This window comes from Callorhinus ursinus, unplaced genomic scaffold (assembly GCF_003265705.2).
Source record: "Callorhinus ursinus isolate GAN/ISIS: 27379988/994484 unplaced genomic scaffold, GSC_fseal_2.0 scaffold2, whole genome shotgun sequence".
Taxonomy (NCBI): domain Eukaryota; kingdom Metazoa; phylum Chordata; class Mammalia; order Carnivora; family Otariidae; genus Callorhinus; species Callorhinus ursinus.
The window spans coordinates 26,772,971-26,794,683 of NW_027397064.1; the positions used below are offsets into that span (position 1 = coordinate 26,772,971).

Consider the following 21,713-nt stretch of genomic DNA (forward strand, 5'->3'; position numbering starts at 1 on the left):
CACAGACGTTTTGTATTAGGCAACAAAGGGGTTCTCCTAGTTATATGCTTCCCTTTGCCCTCAAAATGTCTAAAATGAAGCTCAGAACAATTGAGGGAAGGCAAATCTGAATTTTAGAGCTAGGTCTACAGAATATGAGCACTTGTAAAAAGGCCTATAATGCTATCAGCATCAAAGATGGATACTTCTATAGTGCTTCAAACAGTTTCATCTTCAATTTGATTTTAAAATCACAGAATTCCAAGTTCTATGCTGAAAAGAACCACGAAACCTTAGATAGCATTTAATTAAACAACCCATCTTACACATAAGGAGCCAAGGCTTAAAACTGACTTGCCCAAGGTCCCACAGGTGGTCAGAAGCAGTTCTCATTCTCCCACACTCTAACCAGGCAGTGGTTCTCCAAGCTTGGCTGTACACTGGGATCGCCTGAGGAGCTTTAAAAACTGCTTGGCTTCCACCTCCAGATGGTCTGATTTAACTGACACTGGGTATGACCTGGGCATCAGAAGTGCTTTTAAAGTTCCCCAGGTGACTGCAATGTGCAACGAAATCTGGAAATGAATGACTCATTTGGGATGCTTTTGTCCATACAATTATGCCTCGTATCCTTCCTCAGGCTATCAAAAGGCTTGTGAGACTGTGGTAGGGGAAGGGGGAAATGCATGTATTTTGAAACATAGATTTCTGGAAAAAGTTGCACAAGTGATTCTAATAAGGCTCCCACCACTGAGAACAATGCACTACCCCCAATGTAAACATTTTTCAAAATCATTCCTAAAAGCCAATTTGCCCTATTAATTTTCTCAGTAAACCTTTATTTCATCAATAATAAATGCACTGAATTGTTATTTTTAAAACTTCATGAAAGCAAATTAAATTTACTGTACTTCCACAAATTAGACTAAGTTGGGAAAAACAAGCATGAAACCTACTTGTCTGAGCAAGGTTAATCTTTAAAACCACTTCAGAATTATATACTAAAACATCAGAATCTTTTGAACTCAAAAGCTGGGGACTCTAACCAAAAAAGTTTTTTTTTACACATGGATTTAGTGTCTTGGCTGAATAAAAACATTCAGTGATTACTTGTTAGGTGTCAAAGCTCAGGACTTCAGAATTTTGGGGCTCAGTTTTTGCTGAAATACAATTTGATCTCCACTACTGTTATAAGAGAGAGAGGAAAGTGACCTTATTATGACTGTGAACTTGTTTTTAATTAAAGTAGAAGTTACTGATAATTTAATGAGCTGACAAAGCTGGTACATCAGAAACAAGATTGAATTTATAAGCCAATTTTTTTAAGACTGAAAATTAAAGATAAGAATATTAATATTTTGAAGTAGTGTTCCAAACTGTGTTCCAGAAAATCAACACTCACGTCCCAAAGAGACATTAATAATGTTCTTTGGCCAATCGTGATGAAGTCAGGAAGCTCTGCATATCCAGTTTTGGGGTTTTTTTTCCTCCCTTAAGTAAGCTTGAAAGGTTCATCTTAGGGTGTTCTGAAAGTGCAACTTTAATTGTGGATTATAAGGTGTTCCCAGAAATTAAGGAATAGTTTCCATCACAACACTGTTCGTGTTTGCTGAAATATAAACTTGACCACAGCTATGTTTCCAAAACTCTCTCTTTCATTGTTCTCTGCTGTGGTTTTCTTATATATGGACTGATATAGTGTCCTAGAGGTATATTTCTATATCTATACACATATATAAAGTTAAAATTAAGTATATCTATTAAATTATTATTTTCAGTTGAGCAAAATTTCATCCATAAAGAAATTAAGCTTGAGAATTTGTTCCTTAATATTGATTTGGTATATTTTCCCCCTCTTTGGGAGATAGGAAGGAGAAGTTAATTTTCATACAGAAATAGTGCAGGAAAAAAAAATGCATGATGGGGAAAATCTGACAAAAATCAAATTAAATTTAAATGCAGATACACTCTGCCGCCAGTAGGGGACAAACTATTCCTTCTTTCAAGAGTAGCTTCCAAAGTAGTACACATTGTTTTAGGCCCATTAACTCATAAAGAAATATTTTTCTAGAAACATCCAATAAAAAGTACCTCTCCCTCTCATTATGTTCAACAATGTCTTAACAATGGAAATGTATTAAGTAAGAAGTGTACTTTTCCTGGGATTTTTTTATTTGCTAACTGGCTTTCCCTTCTACCATACACTCTAAGATTAAAATGGAAACTGAATATTCAGACTGAGGTCCTGGAAAGCAATATAAAATAGACACCAGTTTCTTAACCTGATCACTGAAAAGGACAATTAAATGACTGAAATGACCAAGTATGGCTAGGATGCTTTTAGCATGAGGGGGTCTGTCACTCAGCCCTTGGCAACCTAGTTGTACTCACCATTTTATTGTGGTTCTAAGATTAGGTTGGCTGACTGTGCTGTCATCTAGAAATATTGTTGAGCATGAGCTATACTTTTTAGTAAGCTGCCCTGGAGATACCTGAAGGGGAAGGGAAATAGAAGAAAATGTCACAGTAAGTTAAACCTATAAAAGTGTGTTTTTTCCTCGGTTTAAAAGGTCAAACGATAAAGCATTAAGATTTTTCTTATACTTCATGAACTGCTTGAGTGTGCTATCATGTGCAGCTCTATGGGAACCCAGTGGATGCTCTAACTTCCCACACAAGATTTAAGGAATGGGTTATAAACTACTGCCCTTGATAAATTACCTATTATCAAACCTGGCAAGCACCTATTATAAATTCCTTTTATAATAATGTAAGAAGCTTAGAATAAGATTTCAGTGGTTTTTTTTTCCCTAAGAAATGAAAAGCAGGGCGCCCGGATGGCTCAGTTGGTTGGGCGACTGCCTTCAGCTTGGGTCATGATCCTGGAGTCCCGGGATTGAGTCCCGCATCGGGCTCCCTGCTCAGCGGGGAGTCTGCTTCTCCCTCTGACCCTCTTCCCTCTCGTGCTCTCTATCTCTCATTCTCTCCCTCTCAAATAAATAAATAAAATCTAAAATAAATAAATAAATAAAATCTAAAAAAAAAGAAATGAAAAGCAGCTGAGACTATTTCTACTATTCATTTACTACAATGAAATATAATGCCTTATATAATATTGATGCAAGAACATTTTATTGCAGAAATGAAAGCTGATAATAAATGTATCAGTTCAGGAGACAGTGTGATGACACAGATGTTCTTAAGTCAGAGGCTGTTTGTACCAGGGTTGCTCTATCACTAATAAGCTGGGGTGGGGGGGGCGTAGGTCTCTCTAGGCCTCAGTTTCCTTATCTGGAGGGCAAGAGAGTACTGCTTTAAGATTCTCTCACATCCATAAAACAGCTTACTATGAGAACTTCACTTTAACTTCATGTTTAAATAAGACTGCCATCACATTACTCAAGTGAGAACCTCTGAGTACTTTCCATTCATTTAAAAATTTTATTAATTCTATTCTGTAAGTTGCTTGACATTCATCACAACAATTTCCTGCCTCACTCATGCTGCTTTTTATGCCTACAATGCCTTTTTTCTTCCTCCTTGTCCCAGAAAGCTTGACCCCATCTACCTCCAGGATACCTTTGCCAGCAGTCACACCACAAAACTTCTCCCTTTTCTGAATGCTCACACATCTAATCTGCCACTTGATACATGCTACCAATTGCTTGCAGGATGTCTCCCTCCTAAGAAAGTAAGCTTCTCCAGGGAAGGGAGGACTCTTACTCCTACCTCCAGCTACTGAACACAGAACCTGGGACAAATTAGGAGTTCAATAAGTGCTTGACAAATTATTTAAAATCAGTTATAACTGGAAGGTAAATCTTACTACAAATTAGTGAGAATTTATTAGCATAGTGTCAGAGAGGTGACAATGAACTTCTGGAGACCCTCCATAGAATAAACCATCTTTAAAACACTTTAGAAGTATCCATTTATCTGTGAAGAGCCTGAGCCCAAGTATATAACAACAGTCAAATACTGAAATAGCCTAAGCTATGTTAGGACAATTCTCTTCCTTAAAGTAAGACCAATAAACAAATCCCAGTCACTGTAAGTAGTTAAAAGTAATAGCAGCATTCAATACCACAGAATACCAATAATTTTAATGCTTGGTTTTGTTATGTTTTTGTTTTTGTTTTTTACTAATTCAGATGAGCCTTCCTTCCTCCTATTAAGATGAAATAGCGTTCGCCATGCTGTCATACTCTCCTGTCAGCATCCCCCTCAAATACACGACAGATGGGGTAAGGGAAAAAAATCCAGTTGATAACTTTTTAAAATACAGAGCATTTAAAAACTGCCAGTAGCCAATAATCAGAAATACCCACACGGTATATAAAAACACCATTTGCTTATTTCAGATGTTTTCCTGCAAAGCCATTTACCTCTTATTAACAAAAAGTTCCAGACATTCTATTTTTGAAAAGTATCACTAAATTCTCCTTCAAGCCAGAAATGTTCAATTATACCTAAAACTGTTATGTTCTTTAAAGCTATTCAGTGAATATGTAATTTATTTTAAGAATCTCAATAAATACAGCACGAAAAATGAAAAATTCATTTAAATACTTTTACTCTAAATGGAAGAAAGTTCTCTTTTAAGGCCACTATTAGTAGGGTATACTATGGTGTATATTATATCATAATAAAAGTCAATTCTGACCAAAAACCTCTACTGGGGAGCCATAAAAAGAATAGAAAGAAAACGCACCAAAATACAGACCAGTTAGTAGAGCTTTGGGTTATATTTGCTCCCACTTTCTTCCATTAAATTTTTTTTCTATTACGAATATATACTGGCTTGTCTTTGAAAATATTAGTGAAACATTTAAAAATTTTAATTAGATGTGGTCTTACAGCCATATGGGGAGCCTAGTGAATCAGCAACTTAGTCTACTGGCTAGATCCAACCAAAGAAACACTGAACACTTCCCCATCAGGCCAGGCCTACTTTTCAGTATTCAGTAATACCTAGTATTCAACTAGAGGGCTGCAGAATTAAGCCTCTGAACAAAGCCTGTATATATTAGCTATAATTATTTATTAGCTTAAAAGCCAAAATTTTAAGACAATTATTTTTTATGGTTAAAGGCTTACCATCCCTGGCTTACAGCCTCAATAAACAACACTGACAAAAATAGGGTCATAAAATGCAAATTAAAAAAAAAATCAAATAGCAAAAAACAGTACTGGCAGTTAAGTGTTCATAGATATTATTTCAGTTGGTTACTAGAATAAGCAGGGACAAAGGCAGTGTTTATCTTTACTCATTGAGCACTAACAGAATAGATGGACTTTTACAACCTTTACAACGAAGGTTATTTCACAGACTTATGGTTCAATGGCAAAGACTAGAAAATAATCATACTTAGAAGTCTAGGAAATCACAATCCAAGCCTTACCATCAAAGGTCAAGTACCTGTTGAAATCCTGCCCCCAGCCACTGACCTGCCCATTGTATCTACTGCTGAAGTTCACTTTTGTGTCTCCCATTTTCACAGGACAAATTTTGTCTTTTTCATAAGACCACTTAAAAATTTCCAACACTATGCATTAATGAAAACTTCATCTATGTTGTGCATTAATGGGACAATATGACAAGGTACATGGTTTGAATTCTTAATCAAGGCCTTAGAAGAAAAGTGTAATATGCTAATTATAAGTATAACCGGAAATACTGTCTGAATTAATATCATTAATTATATTGAGTTAAAACTTTAAACTTAAATTTATACTTTCAAAACACATACTAAGTTTGAGTTAAAAACATGGTGGACTGATCACAAATCTATTTCCTCTCCCCCTCCTTTCAGAGGTTATATACAACACAGGATAAATAGCAGGTGCTTTTTAATGTTTGAAAGGTGAAAAGACTAGACAAAGGAGTGGCAACTGACATGGCAGAACAGAGACTGGGCCAGGAACAAGAAAGCCAGTTTGTCTTACAGAACCCAAGGCAGGCTCAGAATTCAGAGACTCAGCCCCCAAACACCGAGAATGAGGCCTGTTAGTGAAAAAGTCTTGCTCTCTTGTGGTACTTCCAGTGAGATCACAGATACAGGCAGGGACCACTACACATTTGAAAGAAGCCTCCAACAAGTAAGAGAGATCAAAACAGAAAAAAGGAATTGATGGGAATGATCAAATTAAGAAGCAAATGAAAATTTAAAAAATTCTTAAAAACCCTCAGAAAGATGAGAAATTGTACGGGTGAAAGAACTAGATGCTATAAATAATGATAGACTATAAGAGAACTGTATAAATTAAAAATAAGATAGACAAAACTCAGTATTCAATAGAAGGAGAAGGGTTAGAGCATAAAGTCAAGGAAGTCCCAAGGAAGTAGGACAAAGACAGAATGGAAAACAGGAAGAGGGAAAATTAGAGATCTGTGCAGGAACACTGGTCCAAGAGGGCCAACATCCGAATGACAGAAATACCAGACTAAAGAAAAAAAAAAGACATTCACTAGAAGAGATGGTCTGCAGACTTCCTGGCCCCAATAAAATGAAAAGGTCCTTATCAAACCATATTATGAAATTTCAAAATCTCAGGGACAGAGAAGGTACTAGAAGGTTTCAGAGAAAGAAGGGATGGGGGAACAATAACTAAAATTGGAAATGTACAATGTATCATATGTCAACAGATTTATGAGCAACATTGTAAATGAGAAGACAACAGAGAAATGTCTGTAGAACTGCAAAAATTAGTTTCAACCTAGAATTCTATACTTTATCAAACAGCAGGAGTTTCAGAGAAGCCAGATCTCTAAAAACTTCTGCCCATTCCCAGAAAAATGTGCTCCAGTAAAACAAGGGCATATAACGACACAAAGGGCAACAGAGAATCTAGGACATAGGGGATCCAACAAGACAGCAGTTATGTGAGATCCCAGATGACTTCAAGGAGATATCCCAGGAAAACAGACACAGCCAGCCTAGCGAAAACCAGTCTACTCTACCAGAATAGAAAGACAAAAGAGTGTGTCCAAGAAAAAAATGGAACAGATGTGTTTTAGTAAACGAAAAATATTTTTGATGGACATGTGACAAATGTTACAACATTTGTGGGGGGGGAATTAGCTGTTAGAAAATAGGCAAGTGAATATCGTCAGGAAATTAATTCCACACACACACACACACACACACACACACACACACACAAAGGAAGAATGTGAAAGCAGAAAGACCCGCCAGGGAGCTACTTACAGCATTTGGCTGTGTGAGATCATGTTGGCTAGGAAAATGGGGACTGGATTATCCTGGAGAAGTGCAGAAATGCTTGGGTTTCAGAAATATTTAAGAAAAAGAATGAAGCGTATACAGGAGAAGGCACAGGCAGAGAACTATATGGCTCAGCAGGGAACAATATTTGCATAGTCATAACAACATACACATTGATTCTGACTTAACAAAAACCATGATACAGGTTGACGGAATAGAGGCAAGGAAATAAGGCCACGGTGGAGTGATGAAGCTAAGCTTTCACCTGGCACAACAGGAAGTCGATAGTGCTAAAAATTAACTTAGTTATTATGTTTTGGTTACTTTGGTTAAAAAATAAGATTAAAAAATTAAGGCAAAAAAATTGAAGGCAGAACTTTATACCACAACCACGTTATTTAAATTTAAGTTAAATGTCAGAACCCTTAAAAAATGGGCACTACTGAGCCAGAGACTTTCCTAAAAACATCTGATAATGAGGAAAATAGAAGAGATTTAGAAAATCTACAAAAAGAGGTCCTAACAGTGCTAACAGTATTGGATCCATTATATTTTTTAGGAATAATGGCAAACATACTTTTAATTCAAACTATTAATTTCTTACTTAACTTTTCAACTGTTTACTTACATGGTTTAAATGGTTGCTCTTCCTCTTTTCTCGCACTAAGAATAAAAAAAATTAACTGATCAATTCTGATACAAATGCCATAGAAAAGTAAAAGTAATTGCTACTTATCTGACGGATTACCAACGAACAAAATGAGATGAAATTCCATTTTTAAAATATAATTTCCCACAAAACTTATAATTTAAATCCCCTAGCAAGATAAATCCTATAAAGTAAAATCTAAAAACTTAGTTTTACTTTCTGACCTAACAGATTTTCTTTGTTAGGTACAAATGAAAGGCTCCCCATGTACAAAAGAAAAGGACAAAGCAAACTAGGCCAGGTGAAAAATTTAACTAATAAAAATGTTTACCTGTTGAATATCTGAACCACTACACAGTATTTTCTAATTCTATGTTTACATACAACTTACTTCAATTACCAGGATCTGACAGCTCTAAGAATCAGTTTCTGGCCAGGCACTAATTTCTAGATACATCAGTATCCTAGAAGCATCCCGAAGCACTTATTGGTGATCTACTAAAATACCTTGCTAAAAAAATAAAATGGGTCATTACACAACTGGAAAGTATCGATCTTAAATTTATATTTTAATGTGTGCTAATCTAACTGGATGTATCTAGAGCACACAAAATCACTTTGCTCTAACAAAGACCAGAAGAAGAATAAAAGCTCCAATGAGGGTCCTGGACCCCACTTTGTTTCCCACACTGCCTCCTTTATGACTGAGGAAAAAGAGACATGAGACAGCTTTGCTTTTACCGTCTCCACACCGTTTGTACATGTGGGCAGGCTATGTTTCTGGAAGAAACAGGGAAATACAGCAATCCTAACCAGAAGTGGTCTGCTCAAGTCAGGCTATGTACATACACTGTGAAAATGCAGGTTAAAAACCCCCATTTTTTTATTGTGCGGCATACTTCAAATATTATGGAACACTCACTTTTTATACTCCTGCTGTCATAATCAACTGAAAAACCTGGTCATGTATGGCTTTTTAGTTCAAATAAAAAAGGATTTAACATAACATTAAGGAAAATAAACAGGCAAGCAGGAGTGCTAAAAACTCTAGTTCTGATTCTCATTATAAGTCAAGGACACAGGCAATTTATACTGGTCTCTGTTGCTGAAGCTAACCCTCTAGGAGATCTCACAGGGCATGTCTGTCCCCATGTACCCTGGCACAACACTACATGAGAGTAGAGAATAAATGCAGATGTGAGACAGGCTTGTTTGGTTGAGCATAGCGCAAAATGGGGCCAAAATCACAGATTCAATCCCCATAAATTAACAACTGATTTTTTAAATTTTATTTGTTAAATGAAAACCTAACTGTGGCCTAAATCCTATCTCACTCATCTTTGAAGCCTGTGTTCTTTGGAGCCAGGCGAAGAGGACAAGATGGTATGGAGAATTAGACCACATCAAATCATGTGCTCACAAGTGACTGTGGTGACAAAGAGGTGGCAAAACGTGTAGAGAGTCTCCGTGTTCTGCTAACTAAATCAGTAACAATTAAAGTATATCATCACATATTAAAATAAGAAATGAATACATGAAAAAGTGAAACATTTAAATTAATGTATGAGTTCTTTTAGGGGCTTTCTATGAAACACAAAACAAAAACAGTTTTCAGTCTTCTCAGGGGAAAAAAATACTGTCTTACCATCCGTTTGAGATTTGCTCAGGAAAATTGTGCTTGCCCTTGGATGGTCAGAAGGGTTTGATTCCAAAGCTAACTCTGTATAGGAAGAAGAGAAAAAGGTGTGATAATTTGAGTAGAAAAATACATGACTTTAAAAATAACTGCACATCAATTTTAATCACTTAGCAGTCTCGGGAAGAGTTTTTAGTAATGATAAAAAGCCAATTTTAGTAAAGGCAACAATATAAAAATTATACTGGGAAACTGCAAAATTGTAGAATCGACATATGTGGAATAAAACCAGGCTGTGTCTTAAACTTTTTTTTAACCTGCACCTAAATAATCTATGCAACTTTTAGACGGAATTATATGTGTGCCTTCCCCCTCCTACTTAACTATCAAAAATCCTGTCACCATCCTTTAAGCTGATATTACTAGCATATTCCACAAGCAGTCTCAAAAACTAAGTTATGCTGTGGCTATTACTGTCAGACACCAGCTCAATATATCAAATATGCCAAAACCAAACAAGTTGCTTTTGGCAAGCAAATATTCTTCAAACAATCAAATAGCTAATTCTAACTCCATTCAACAAATGAACTCATTTAGTTAGCTGTGGTTTATGTGGAGGACTATCCATCACGGCAGATTTTTAAAAACTCTATAAAAGTTCAATGTTCTAATCTACAGGTACACTTCTATGATAGCAAGTAATTTTTAACTTTTGCTCTCAATTTCCAAAGCTGAACTCCTGCTTCTTCCATCCATGCTGCATGATTAATTTGGGGCTCAATAAGAGTACTTTCTGGAGCAGATCATGGGGCTACTTGTAAAAAATTTTGTCCATACCTATATAAAGGTATGTCTGCCTGTAGTCCACCTTGCACCAAGGTGGGGAAATTCTCTATTTACACAAGAATACAAAACAGGTACTTGAATTTTCATAGAACAAGGTTTGCCACCATAGGGGATAATAAAGTTGTCATTTAAAAAAAAAGCCAAACCTCTGGTGTGTCTAAGATTCCAAACAAAATGATCTCTGCATTTCCTCAAGATGTTTAGTGACAGTCTGATAAGCAAAGCAGTCTGAGCAAGAAATAGGAAATGCAGAAATAGGGCGCCTGGGTGGCTCAGTCGGTTAAGCGACTGCCTTCGGCTCAGGTCATGATCCTGGAGTCCAGGGATCGAGTACCACATCGGGCTTCCTGCTCAGCGGGGAGTCTGCTTCTCCCTCTGACCCTCTTCCCTCTCATGCTGTCTCTCATTCTTTCTCAAATAAATAAAATCTTTAAAAAAAAAAAAGGAAATGCAGAAATAGGTTTTTGTCTGGTTACATATAATCTTTGTTCTTTTTAAGCTCTGTGAGCTCTGAAATATATTTTTGGGCTACTTCATGGTGTTTGACAAGACAGTCTGATACTTCTATTAAACAAATGACTTTCATATTGCAACAACCTTTGTAAGAACAACTCAAAATTCTCTTAAAAAGAAAAAAAAAAAACCCACCGTACGACACTCCTCAGCAATGTCCATCCCAAAATACTTAGCCAATCTTGTAAGAAACCAGACCAAGATCCTGACGGAGTAATGGTTAAGTCTAGTATTTCCCAAACCACATAATATTTGTTCTGTTTTTAAAAGGGATGTTGGCAGTCTAATAGAAAATACTATCTCTGGCTCTTTGAGAATCAAAATGTCCATTAAAAACTAATCAGTCTTATAGTGAATATAGTCTAATTCAACATTTCACAATTTATCTACCTAGAATCCCTTTTTCCTCCAAGTAATATAGTTAGACTCTTTCACAAACATCATTTGGGACTTCCTGGTTTAACAGGAATCTGAACCATCCATTTTAATGGTACTGCCAGCACTAGAAATTTACATAGCTAAACATAGCTTTGTTCTTCATGGAAATTCCTTCACTGAATTTGAACTTTGTTAGACTGCTTTTGGAGAAACTATTCTATTCAACATTTTTATGTAAAAGAACCATAAAAATTAAACTTTTCACATATTTGAAAAATGAGACAATGTTAGCTATTTGGAAAATAAATGAATTCAGCTGTGCTCAAAGTGACAAAGACTTTCACAGCTGCCTCTAACCTAAGGCTTTTGAAAGAGTTCATGACCCACTTCTTACCAAAAAGAAAGCAAATATATTACATGCGAATCTAAAAACTAGGCAGAAATGTTTGCAGAAGTAAACACATTATGTATCAGTGCCTATGGCACGAAAGTTTAATTAACACTTTTCAATGGGAAATCCACGAAAAATAAGTACCAGAATCAAGGGGGAAGCAGGACACGGACGGACACACACACACACACACACACACACACACACACACACACACAATCCCCAAACCAAGATATGCTACTATGAATCTAAATATAAAAATCAGGAGGCCCTGGATAAAAGAAATAGCAACATGCAGAAAAAAAGCACAATTAGCCCAAGTGACAGGAAGGACACGGACACACACACACACACACACACACACACACACACACACTTCCCCAAACCAAGATATGCTACTATGAATCTAAATATAAAAATCAGGAGGCCCTGGATAAAAGAAATAGCAGAAAAGCACAATTAGCCCAAGTGACAGGAAGGAAAGTGGCACTCCCCCTACCCCATCTAGGCTGGGGCAGCCACTGTTGCCCTGGGACTTCCAAAAAACCGCTGAGAAAGGCAGAGCTGGGGCACCTGGGCGGCTCAGTTGGTTAAGCATCTGACTCTTGATTTCAGCTCAGGTCATGATCTCAGGGTCATGAGACCGAGCCCTGCGTCAGGCTCCCCACTCAGCATGGTGTCTGCTTGAGATTCTCGCTCCCTCTGCCCCTCCCCCCACTTGCATGCTTTCTCTAAATAAATAAATAAAATCTTTAATAAAAAAAAAAAAGGAAGCAAGAAAGGCAGAGCTGTGGATTCTTGGCTAGTCTGGAGCTGCCCCAGGCTTCCTTTGCTATCATGGGGTTAGGGAGGTTGCGGGGGGGCAGGGGAGCCTTTCTAGGATATATCAACAGAGGAGAGCAGAACTGAGACAGGCCATTTAATTCCTAGGTCAAGTAGTACCCAATTTACTCCATTAACTCTGGTTACAGAAGCCAGTATTTTAAAAAAAAATTTTTAGATTTTAATTTGTAACTGAAGGAGACCTGGATTAATCAGCAGTACAGATGACTGCATTGAAGGCGCAAACAGATAAAAGTCATTTGCTCATTCCTTTAACAAATATCTGATCACGAACAAAAATTTGCAAGAGCCAAAATAATATTGTTTAAAAATTATTCATCAACTCACAACCATTACTCTGTTACCTACACTTTAAAAAGAAAAAAATAGCTCTAATTAGTGTACCATTTACATCCTATTTTGTTCCTGAGAAGCAATCTCCACCCCATTCTAATATATTTACAATTTAATGGATACACAGTGGCCTACCAAGTGTTATTCCTATACTTTAGTCAATCCCCTATTCTTAGGGTTTAGGAGCTTACAAACTTTTATTCTTATATTATGAGGAAAATCTTCCCATACATAGTTTTTTAAAAATAATTTTGTTTTTTTCTCCTTAGGAAAGCTCTCCAAAATGGGATGACTAGACCATAAGGTTAGATCATTGTCATGGCTCAATGTATAATACTAATTAAGCTGCTTTCTAAAAAAGGTGTGAGCATATTAGTGTATAATGCTATTAACTGCACCAGTTTTCACTCCCACCCTGACTTCCCATACTTGAAAGAAAAAATTCCTACGGATGTAAATGAGGAAGTTCACTGTCTCTAATTTGCATTTCTGATTACACAGTTTGACTATTTTCCCGACAGTTACCAGTGTTATTTCCACTTTGGTGAGTTGCCTATCACTTGTATGTATTATTACATATTACACCTACGAGGACCCTAAAATGTTGTCAGTTTGCATGAGGTTTTCAGAAAATAGTAATCTTCTGTCTCTAGCCTATGACAATTTTCTATATAACTTGCACTTTTTGCTAATGACAAAAACCACATTTCTATTTTACAGAATGGGTACTTAAGCCATTAGATATTAAACTCAGATGCACAGTGTTTCTGCACTGTCCACTACTGTTTTCCCAAGAACCTAAGACAACTGTGATAAACTGTACTACCCTATTTGCACTATCACAAAGGTAAGACTGCCAACTATCAAGCAAAGTGTCACCACCTCCCACCAACATGCACATATGCATGTGTGCGCAGTGATTTAGAGAGATGTCATGATATTATTGTACATCTTGTATGTGAACCTATCCCAAATTACTTTATTTTTAAGATTTTATTTATTTGACACAGAGAGAGAGACAGTGAGAGAGGGAACACAAGCAGGGGGAGCAGGAGAGGGAGAAGTAGGCTTCCCGCCGAGCAGGGAGCCCGATGCGGGGCTCGATCCCAGGACCCTGGGATCATGACCTGCGCCGAAGGTAGACGCTTAACGACTGAGCCATCCAGGCGCCCCCCAAATTACTTCTTTAGAAACCTCTAAGAATGTTTTAACCTAAGAGAAATATTCCTGAGTTCATGATTAGAAGTTATGATTCAAATTGTATTTTAAGACCCATCATTTTTTTAAATCAATTTAAATTGCAACTTAATTTGACAGCATGACAGGCTGATGTAGGAAAAGTAGGACTTCAAAAAAAAATTAAACTTGGATCTTAATGTAAATACAGAGGAAATCTATAAAAGCCACTGACATCCAATACTGCTTTTCCCTTAATCTAGGAGTCCCCCAGTTATAAGATGCACAGATGTTAAAAATGTGAAAATACAGGCAACTTAGAAAAAATGAAATGCATTATCAAAGGCTAAATGTGTAAAATTATGCAACTATAAATGTCAATAAATGTAAAAATATTAGGGAGAGAAGGTAGTGACCAAGAAACTGTCAGAGCAGCGTATTTCACAAAGAGATTGATTTCAATATATTGATTTCAATATATTCCAATTAAATAGAAGATGTCAGCAGTTTCTGGGCCAACTGCTTGGGCACCTGTTCACTTACGGCTTCCTGCATTTACTGAACTATGCTCTCATCCCTATACAGTACACTGTGTTCATTTTATGGTCCATTAGCACAAATATTTCAAGTCTTACAATTACCACGTACACTGATGATTTTATCCCTGAGTCCACTCCTTCCAGGTAATTCCTAATTAATTCTCCTGCTTCTTAACTCTGGCTTCCAAGCCACCTCTGTACCCGCATCTACCTTGGTTCTCAGTCTTGCCTTGTTTTAATTCTCAATCCGTGTTTAGGGACTGTAACGGAGATGTGACATTTCATAGAGGGAAGTACACCTTTCTTCCTTTATACACTTCTAACGAGTATTTTTGCTCAGTTTCTTGAACTTCAAAGAACATTTCTGGGCTGCAAGTTACCTTTATTTTTATTTCACACTGGGCAATGTTAATATATTAATTCTAAAGCTTAATGACTTTAATACACACACACACACACACACACACACACACAAAAGGGTGAGGAAAAAAAGTAGTATCCAAAGTAGCCCACATGATAAGTCATTCAATAAATTCTATTCTAGTATGTCATATATCTGTAATTTATATCCCTGATCTATTCTCATTTTTAAAACTTGGACTACTCAGTTTGTATCTCTGAGAGCCTGTCTCCTCATGTGTAAAACATTTAATTCTTATACTGTGTAACTCAAAACATTGTGAGAATCAAAAGAAATGCAAGAGCAATCAATATACCTATAAAGCACAATAAATGACAAAACAAAGCTCTTACAAATGAACTCAAAAGCAAAAAGTGAACATTTAGCATTTCATTAGAAGGTGTATGAAATGCCCACGCTTTACTCACACCCAAATATCACCTTAAGCAAATATGTGCTTTGGCTAACAGTAAAGGGAAAGGAATAAAAGTCACACAATTAGTAAGAATTTCTCTCAGTGATTTTGGTTTCTTTAAGCAAATCCCTAGTTCCTCTGCTTCTGTCATGTCGATTACTGTTATATCCTCTCCTTGCTTTTTCCATGTAACATATCCTAGAGATCACTTCACAGCAGTGAAGACCTTGTTCTTTTTTACAGCTCCATAGCTCTTCACCATGTGGATGTACCAGTTGATTTTACCAGCTCCTACCGGACATTTGAGTTATTGCTAATACTTTGCTTTTGAAAATATTACAACAAAAACTTAGTGAATATGTGGTTTTCATATTTGTGGGGTATATCTTCAGAATAAATTCCTCGAGATAGGGTTTCTGGATTAAATGTGTCTGCAACGTTGTGAGATTGTGCTGATTTCCCCTTCACGGGGTCAAACCATTTTGCATTTCTACCAGCAATATATGAATATAATTGTTTCTTCACAGTCTCACCAAAGAATGTGGCATCATCGGATTTTCTCTCGAAAGGAGAGAAGCTACAGTATAGTTTTTTATTTTGCATTTCTCCTACGCATGAAGACATGGTTAAGGGTCATCTGCATTTTTTTCTGTGACTTGCCCTTCATATCTTTGTTATTAGTCTATGGTTTAGGCCTGTATGGTTTTCTGTTCAGTCCACTCTTGGCTCTCACCTCAACTACTGCACCAGCCTTCTACCTGGTCTCCCCGCTTCCATCCATGCCTATGTTACACATTCTCACACAGGGCTAGCCTGTTGTTTTTGTGTTTTGTTTTTTAAAGAATTAACCTCATTCCCCTGCATATAATCCTCCACTGGTTTCCCATTACAGCTAAACTAAGATCCCTATTTTTTGTGAAGGCCCGATAGGCACACGAGGTCTGAACCCACCGCATCCCTGCTGGCATCCCTCTCACCCTGCTGCTGCCGTGCCCGTGTCTCTGTCCTGTGCCTGCACCAGCATATTCCCATGGGAGGAACTCTGCTCGGAAGCCTCTTCTCCCACATCCTCTCACAGCTCCCTCGCACTTTTAGGGCTGTGTACTTGTCACTTGAGAGCAGCAGTCTTTAACCACTTCTTGTAAACCTGCCCTTCTCCCATCCTTTACCTTCTTTCACTTTCTTTCAGCACCTCTCTACCTGAGGTTCTTTTATTATTCATGTGCTGTCTGCCCCTAGGTCCCTCCAGAATGTAAGGAGTTAAGGGTAGGGGCTCTGTCCTGTATACCAGTCTGTCCTGCATCTGAAACAGTGCCCAAAAAACATCTGTTTCAGTGTACTCAAACCCAGTTAAGTTTCTCCCAGTTTTCCCAACTAAGATTTCTTCTAATGCTTCTTTTGATTAGTCATCTTAGACCAGCATTACTTTCAGATCTCTTAGAGTAGTAGTTATTCCGAATTAAAGACAAGCTACCAAGAACCACAAAAATCTCAAAGAGGAATTCTAACATCCAGTGAAAAACCAACAGTAACTTCAATTTGGTATAAGGACATTTAATGTTAAAGTACTTTACCTACAAAATGACTAGGTCATAAGACAAAGTATACCATCTGAATTCTAAAGAGCGGTACAATGCACCAGTTTTTATCTGTGTCCCCAGAATAAAGCATGATAATGGGATTGTGTTCTGTTTTACTGGAAGAGATGCCCAATCATAAAGGGTAGGTAAATGAATGGTGCTCCAAGCATTCAATGGTACACTAAACAGTTATTAAAAGGCATGTGGTAGAGCTCTGTGCAGCTCCATGGAAATACATCCTGGAGTGCTTTCTCGGTGTCAAGCACAGTTCCAGGGGCTTTAGGTCATTATTTCTCTTTAAAACAAAAAGTTATAGAGCAGCAAAAATAAAGTTATCTCATTTTTGTGAAATAAACAAAATGTTATGTTTATATACATATGAAAGGTTTAGGAAGAATAAACACTAAAATATTAATAAAAATTCTGGATATTCTAAGTGAATGACTTTTTTGTATTTTCTAAACCTTTTACAGCAAACGCCTATTGTCATCGAAAAAAAGCAAAACAAAAGTGTTCAAAATAGCTACTGGAAAGAGGAAAGCTCTGTTGCTCAGGGGTTTTTCCACATCATATTGCCAATTCCTTCCCCACTCCTCAGGGGAAGGGGGAAGAAGGGGTCACTTGAGAGAGCATTTTTGGCCAGCAAATTAGTGAAGCCTGTCAGGTCAGAACATAAAAGGCTATATGAAAAGTTGATGAATAGTAATAAGGCCGCATAATAGGATGTTAGTGTCTTATTTTGTGTTATTGATACTACCATCAGTTATTGTGGATATGCTGTTAGATAAAGGTAAGGTAGTGGAAAAATTCTTTTGAGTCTATATGACATCTACACTAGGTTCTTAGGAATAGCTCTTTGAAATGGCTTGAAGAAATCATGTTCTTCTGAAATGTTTCAGAAAAAAAAGGCACATTATGTATGGATGATTTTGTCTAAGAAATGAACCAATTAAATTCTTCATTGTAGAAAAGCCAAAATGTTTTATATTTAAGTAGGTATTTCTTAGTTTCTAGGGAAACTGATATAAAACTGCCTGAAATAAAGACATTAAAAGCAAACTTTCAATGTGCCTGTACTTTTATTTGGTGTTCTGACCTTGTTTCTATGGAAACCTAATAGGCAAATGCTGAAATTGAGGCTTCTCTTATCATTTTATTGAACGCCAAAGAAAATTAAGACAAACAAATGAAATTTTAAACTATCATGTTAAACACAAAAGGTAAGTTGTGTATTCATGAACTTTTTTTTTTTTTAACTTTTCTAGTTTAACACTCCTTATAGTCCTATGCTTAATACTGGGTACCTTACCTTATCAGCGTTTCCTAATGTTCCTCTGTCCAGGGCATTCTTGGCTTTAATTAGAGATCACCAGAACAAACTCTTTTAAACGCATCAACCCATTTATCTGACTGGTTAATCTAGGCTATATCAAGACTTCTACTTTTAGTCTTTTCTACTGTAATGATTAAAGACATAGGAGGGAGAGGTAAAAGTTGCTTCTGAATTGTGAACAATAACTTTGAATGGAAATAAAACAAGTGAGTGGAGATAGGTCTATCGTATGGATAAGTAATAAAATACCAGATGCATTCTAAAGAGTTTCTTAGGCATCCCTAGAACTGAATTTGGCAATCTATCACCTCCATGTCAGTCTCTTCTGTTCAGTAGCTGTGTTACACAGTCATTGCCCATCTTGGAGTCTCTCCTCCTTCATCAGCAACGCGGGGAGAATACACATGGGCCTTATTTGTAGTTGGAAGGGCCAAATGAGACAGACATGAAGATGTGTTGCAAATCTTCAAAGAATTATAAAAAGGTCCAACTTTGGTCTCTCATCCAACACTACCCGTCTATTAACTAGTTTGTCAAATCACTCAGAGGCTTACCTTACAGCACCAAGCAGAGCAGAAGTTTTCTCAAGTCCTTACATGCTTTGTGTTTAAAAGTACAATTAATTCATATAATTTGTTCATTCTCTTACAATACTTCAATATTCTGAAAAAGCAGTACTTTGCAGTTACAAAGCCATGTCCATCATATGGGTAAATCCACAGGCTTAATTATTATAACTCAAAGAAATTAACAGCCCAACTAAAGTTTACTTAGAAAAAGAGCTACATTTCCTCTAGGATATGATGAAATTAGCTGGGGCACTTAAATGAAACAAATGGGCTAATGGGGCTTTAACATCTTTATGATACAATGTTTTCTACTTCAAAGGATGTAAGACTTCATTAAAGAGCCAGGCAGTTACTCAGAATTATCTTTACCTAGTTATCCCTTTCCAAAATTCCAGAGGCAAAAATCAAACATTTCCTCTTTTCTCTTCCCCTCCCCCAACAGTTAGTCAGAAGAACTTTCACGCCAACATTCTTAAAGTTGAACAAGATTCTACAGACAGGAGCTGGGGGGAAAGGAGAGGGAGATTAGGAGACAAACATTCTTGTGCAAGATCTGACACCTTTTTTTTAAAAAAAAGATTTTATTTATTTATTTATTTGAGAGAGAGAGAGAGCGCGCGCACGCACAAGCAAGTGGAGAGGCAAAGGAAGAGGGAGAAACAGACTCACTGCTGAGCAGGGGGCCCCATAAGGGGCTTGATCCCAAGACTCTGGAATCATGACCTGAGCAGAAGGCAGGCGCTTAACCGACGGAGCGACCCAGGCGCCCCAAGATGACACCTTAATTACCAAACCTTTATATTACAAATTAAGGTCTAAATTTATGGGTTTTTTTTTTTCTCTTTGTAAACTTCTGACCAATAGTCTCATGGACCACCCCTCTTCTCATTTTTAGAACAGGCAACAAGTAAGTGAAGTCTGTTAAGTCACTGAGGTAGGGCTGAAGACATATTTGGGTCAAAGTGGGAATTTTAAAGTAATGAGAACTCCCTGGGCTCTCCGTTCGGTATAAAAACTATTGTCGCAGCCCTGGCAGTAACATTTCACACCGTTCACAGTTATTTCAAGCCCCTTCCTCCCATCATTTTCTTTCCGTCTGTCTTCAAATTATAGTTAGAGAAAGGCAGCTTCTATCGAGGCTGTTGAAAACAGCCTACTTAAGAACACCACATAGACTCTCACAGGCCAATCTCTACTTTGAATTTAAATAACAAATCCTTAACAATACGTCTTAACTGTCCCGCGTATCAAGTACTTTAACGGGTGGGAGGAAGGATACCATCAGGCTCTTACCTGGTTTCTTCGCTTTGGTAAGGATTGGGAGATGGGGTGGATACTCTGAAGTTGGGGTAATTACATTTTGGGGAGTGAATATACCAAAAAGTCTTTATAAAGTCCCCGGACACGTTAAGTAGACCGACAAACAGGAAGGGGTTGCGGACTGGAGGGTCTCAGGCCGGGCTGGGAAATGGGAATACGGTAAAGAACTGAGCGTTCGGGGCAGGGAAGAGGGAGAGCAACTGGCTGGACACGACGAGGAAAGAATAAGGGGTGGGGACGTCAAGCAGAGCCAGCCTTCAGCCCCGGCGCCCAGCCCTGGGAAAGCCGGCTCCCGGCAGGAAGGAGCCCGAGGCGGCGGCTCCGTCCCGGGGGACCGCCCGAGAGCGGACAGCGCCCGCCTCCTCCCTACCTTCAGGCATCTCCCGGTCGCTGATGTGCTGCAGGTGGTGGCCCTCACCCGCTCCGAAATCCAACTCGGCGGGCTCCACGGCAGCAGGCGCCGGCGCTACTGCCACCGCGTCCCCGGCCGCCGCCTCGTAGATCTCAGACTCGTAGTCGGGCTCCGCGGGCCCCGTACGCCGGCCCAGCTTGGGGCTGGCATTGGGGGACACGCAACAGGTCAACGTGTTCCCCATGGGGCGCCTCCACTCCTCGCCGCCTTCGCTCGCCCCTGACTCCGCCGCGCTCAGCAGCTACCCCCTCCCCCAACAATGGCGCGGTCGGCACCGGCAGCCCCGGGCTACGCCGGGGCTGCGCCGCGCATAGAGGCGCGGCCTCGCCCGCTGTCCGCCGGTCCGCCCCGCCGCCGGGCCCCGGGCAGGGCTCCGGCCCCGGCCGCACCCCCGCCGCCGCGCCGCCGCCGCCGCCTCCCCCAAGCCAACTAGTCTGTGAGGGCGGCGACCAGCCCGGCTTATTTAAAAGGGGTGGGGACCCGACAAGCGCTCAGAGGCACAGCCACTGCCGGGAGAGAGCGCGGTCAGAGCTCCTCCTCCTTCCGCCGCCACCTCCAGACTGAAGTCGGCTTGCCTGGCTGGCACTTGCCAACCGGAACGCATTCTGTGGTCACCTGGTTACAAGGGACCAATCACGCCCAGAGTTCCCTCCACGCGCCCGCCTCGGAGCGGAGGCACGTGACTCATAATGCCCCGCCCCTGCCCCGCGGCTGCTCCGCCCTCCGCGCGGCGCGCCACGGACTCGGGTTTCCATTCATCTCGCGCAGCCGGGAGCTTTCCGGTTCTGCGGGAAGCGCAGCGGGGGTTTGTTACTCCAAGCGGTCCTGGGTTGGTGGGCTTTATAGAAAGTCTTGTTAGTATAGAGCCGATTTCCTCAGCAACTCTGTTCCACCGTTTGACAGCTGACTCATTTTATGTATTGGTCACCGAACTTAGTTCCACCTGAATTGTTGACCGTTTTTGTAACTAAATGCTCCTCCTCTCCTGCCTTCCAAGTTTTAGTTTTCGCCTGCAACTTGACCACAGCAACTCCCGGAGCCCTGGTCCTGCTCTCAATAAAGCACTGTGGCTGTGTGTCTTGCATGAGACTCGAGGACAGGTTACCCTCCCTTTCGTTATCCGTAAAATAGGGACCGAACTCGTACCTCCCAGCCCAGAAACGCTGGGATTCACCAAC

At 39.1% G+C, this 21,713-nt stretch overlaps 1 protein-coding gene across 2 annotated transcripts in view; it reads right to left on the reverse strand.

Moving 5' to 3' along the window:
* CCNYL1 (cyclin Y like 1) overlaps nt 1–20,962 on the reverse strand; it is a 36,936-nt gene extending 15,974 nt beyond the window's left edge. The window contains exons 1-4 of one of the 2 annotated variants that reach the window (XM_025892549.2): nt 20,494–20,957; nt 9,497–9,571; nt 7,831–7,865; nt 2,371–2,471 (exon numbers count right to left, since the gene is read on the reverse strand). In XM_025892549.2, the coding sequence (XP_025748334.1) occupies nt 2,371–2,471; nt 7,831–7,865; nt 9,497–9,571; nt 20,494–20,719 (437 nt within the window). In that variant the 5' untranslated portion in view covers nt 20,720–20,957. Of the gene's footprint in view, nt 1–2,370; nt 2,472–7,830; nt 7,866–9,496; nt 9,572–20,493 lie in introns of both variants that reach the window. The other variant, XM_025892558.2, reaches the window with a different exon arrangement.
* Between the last annotated feature and the right edge of the window lie 751 nt (nt 20,963–21,713).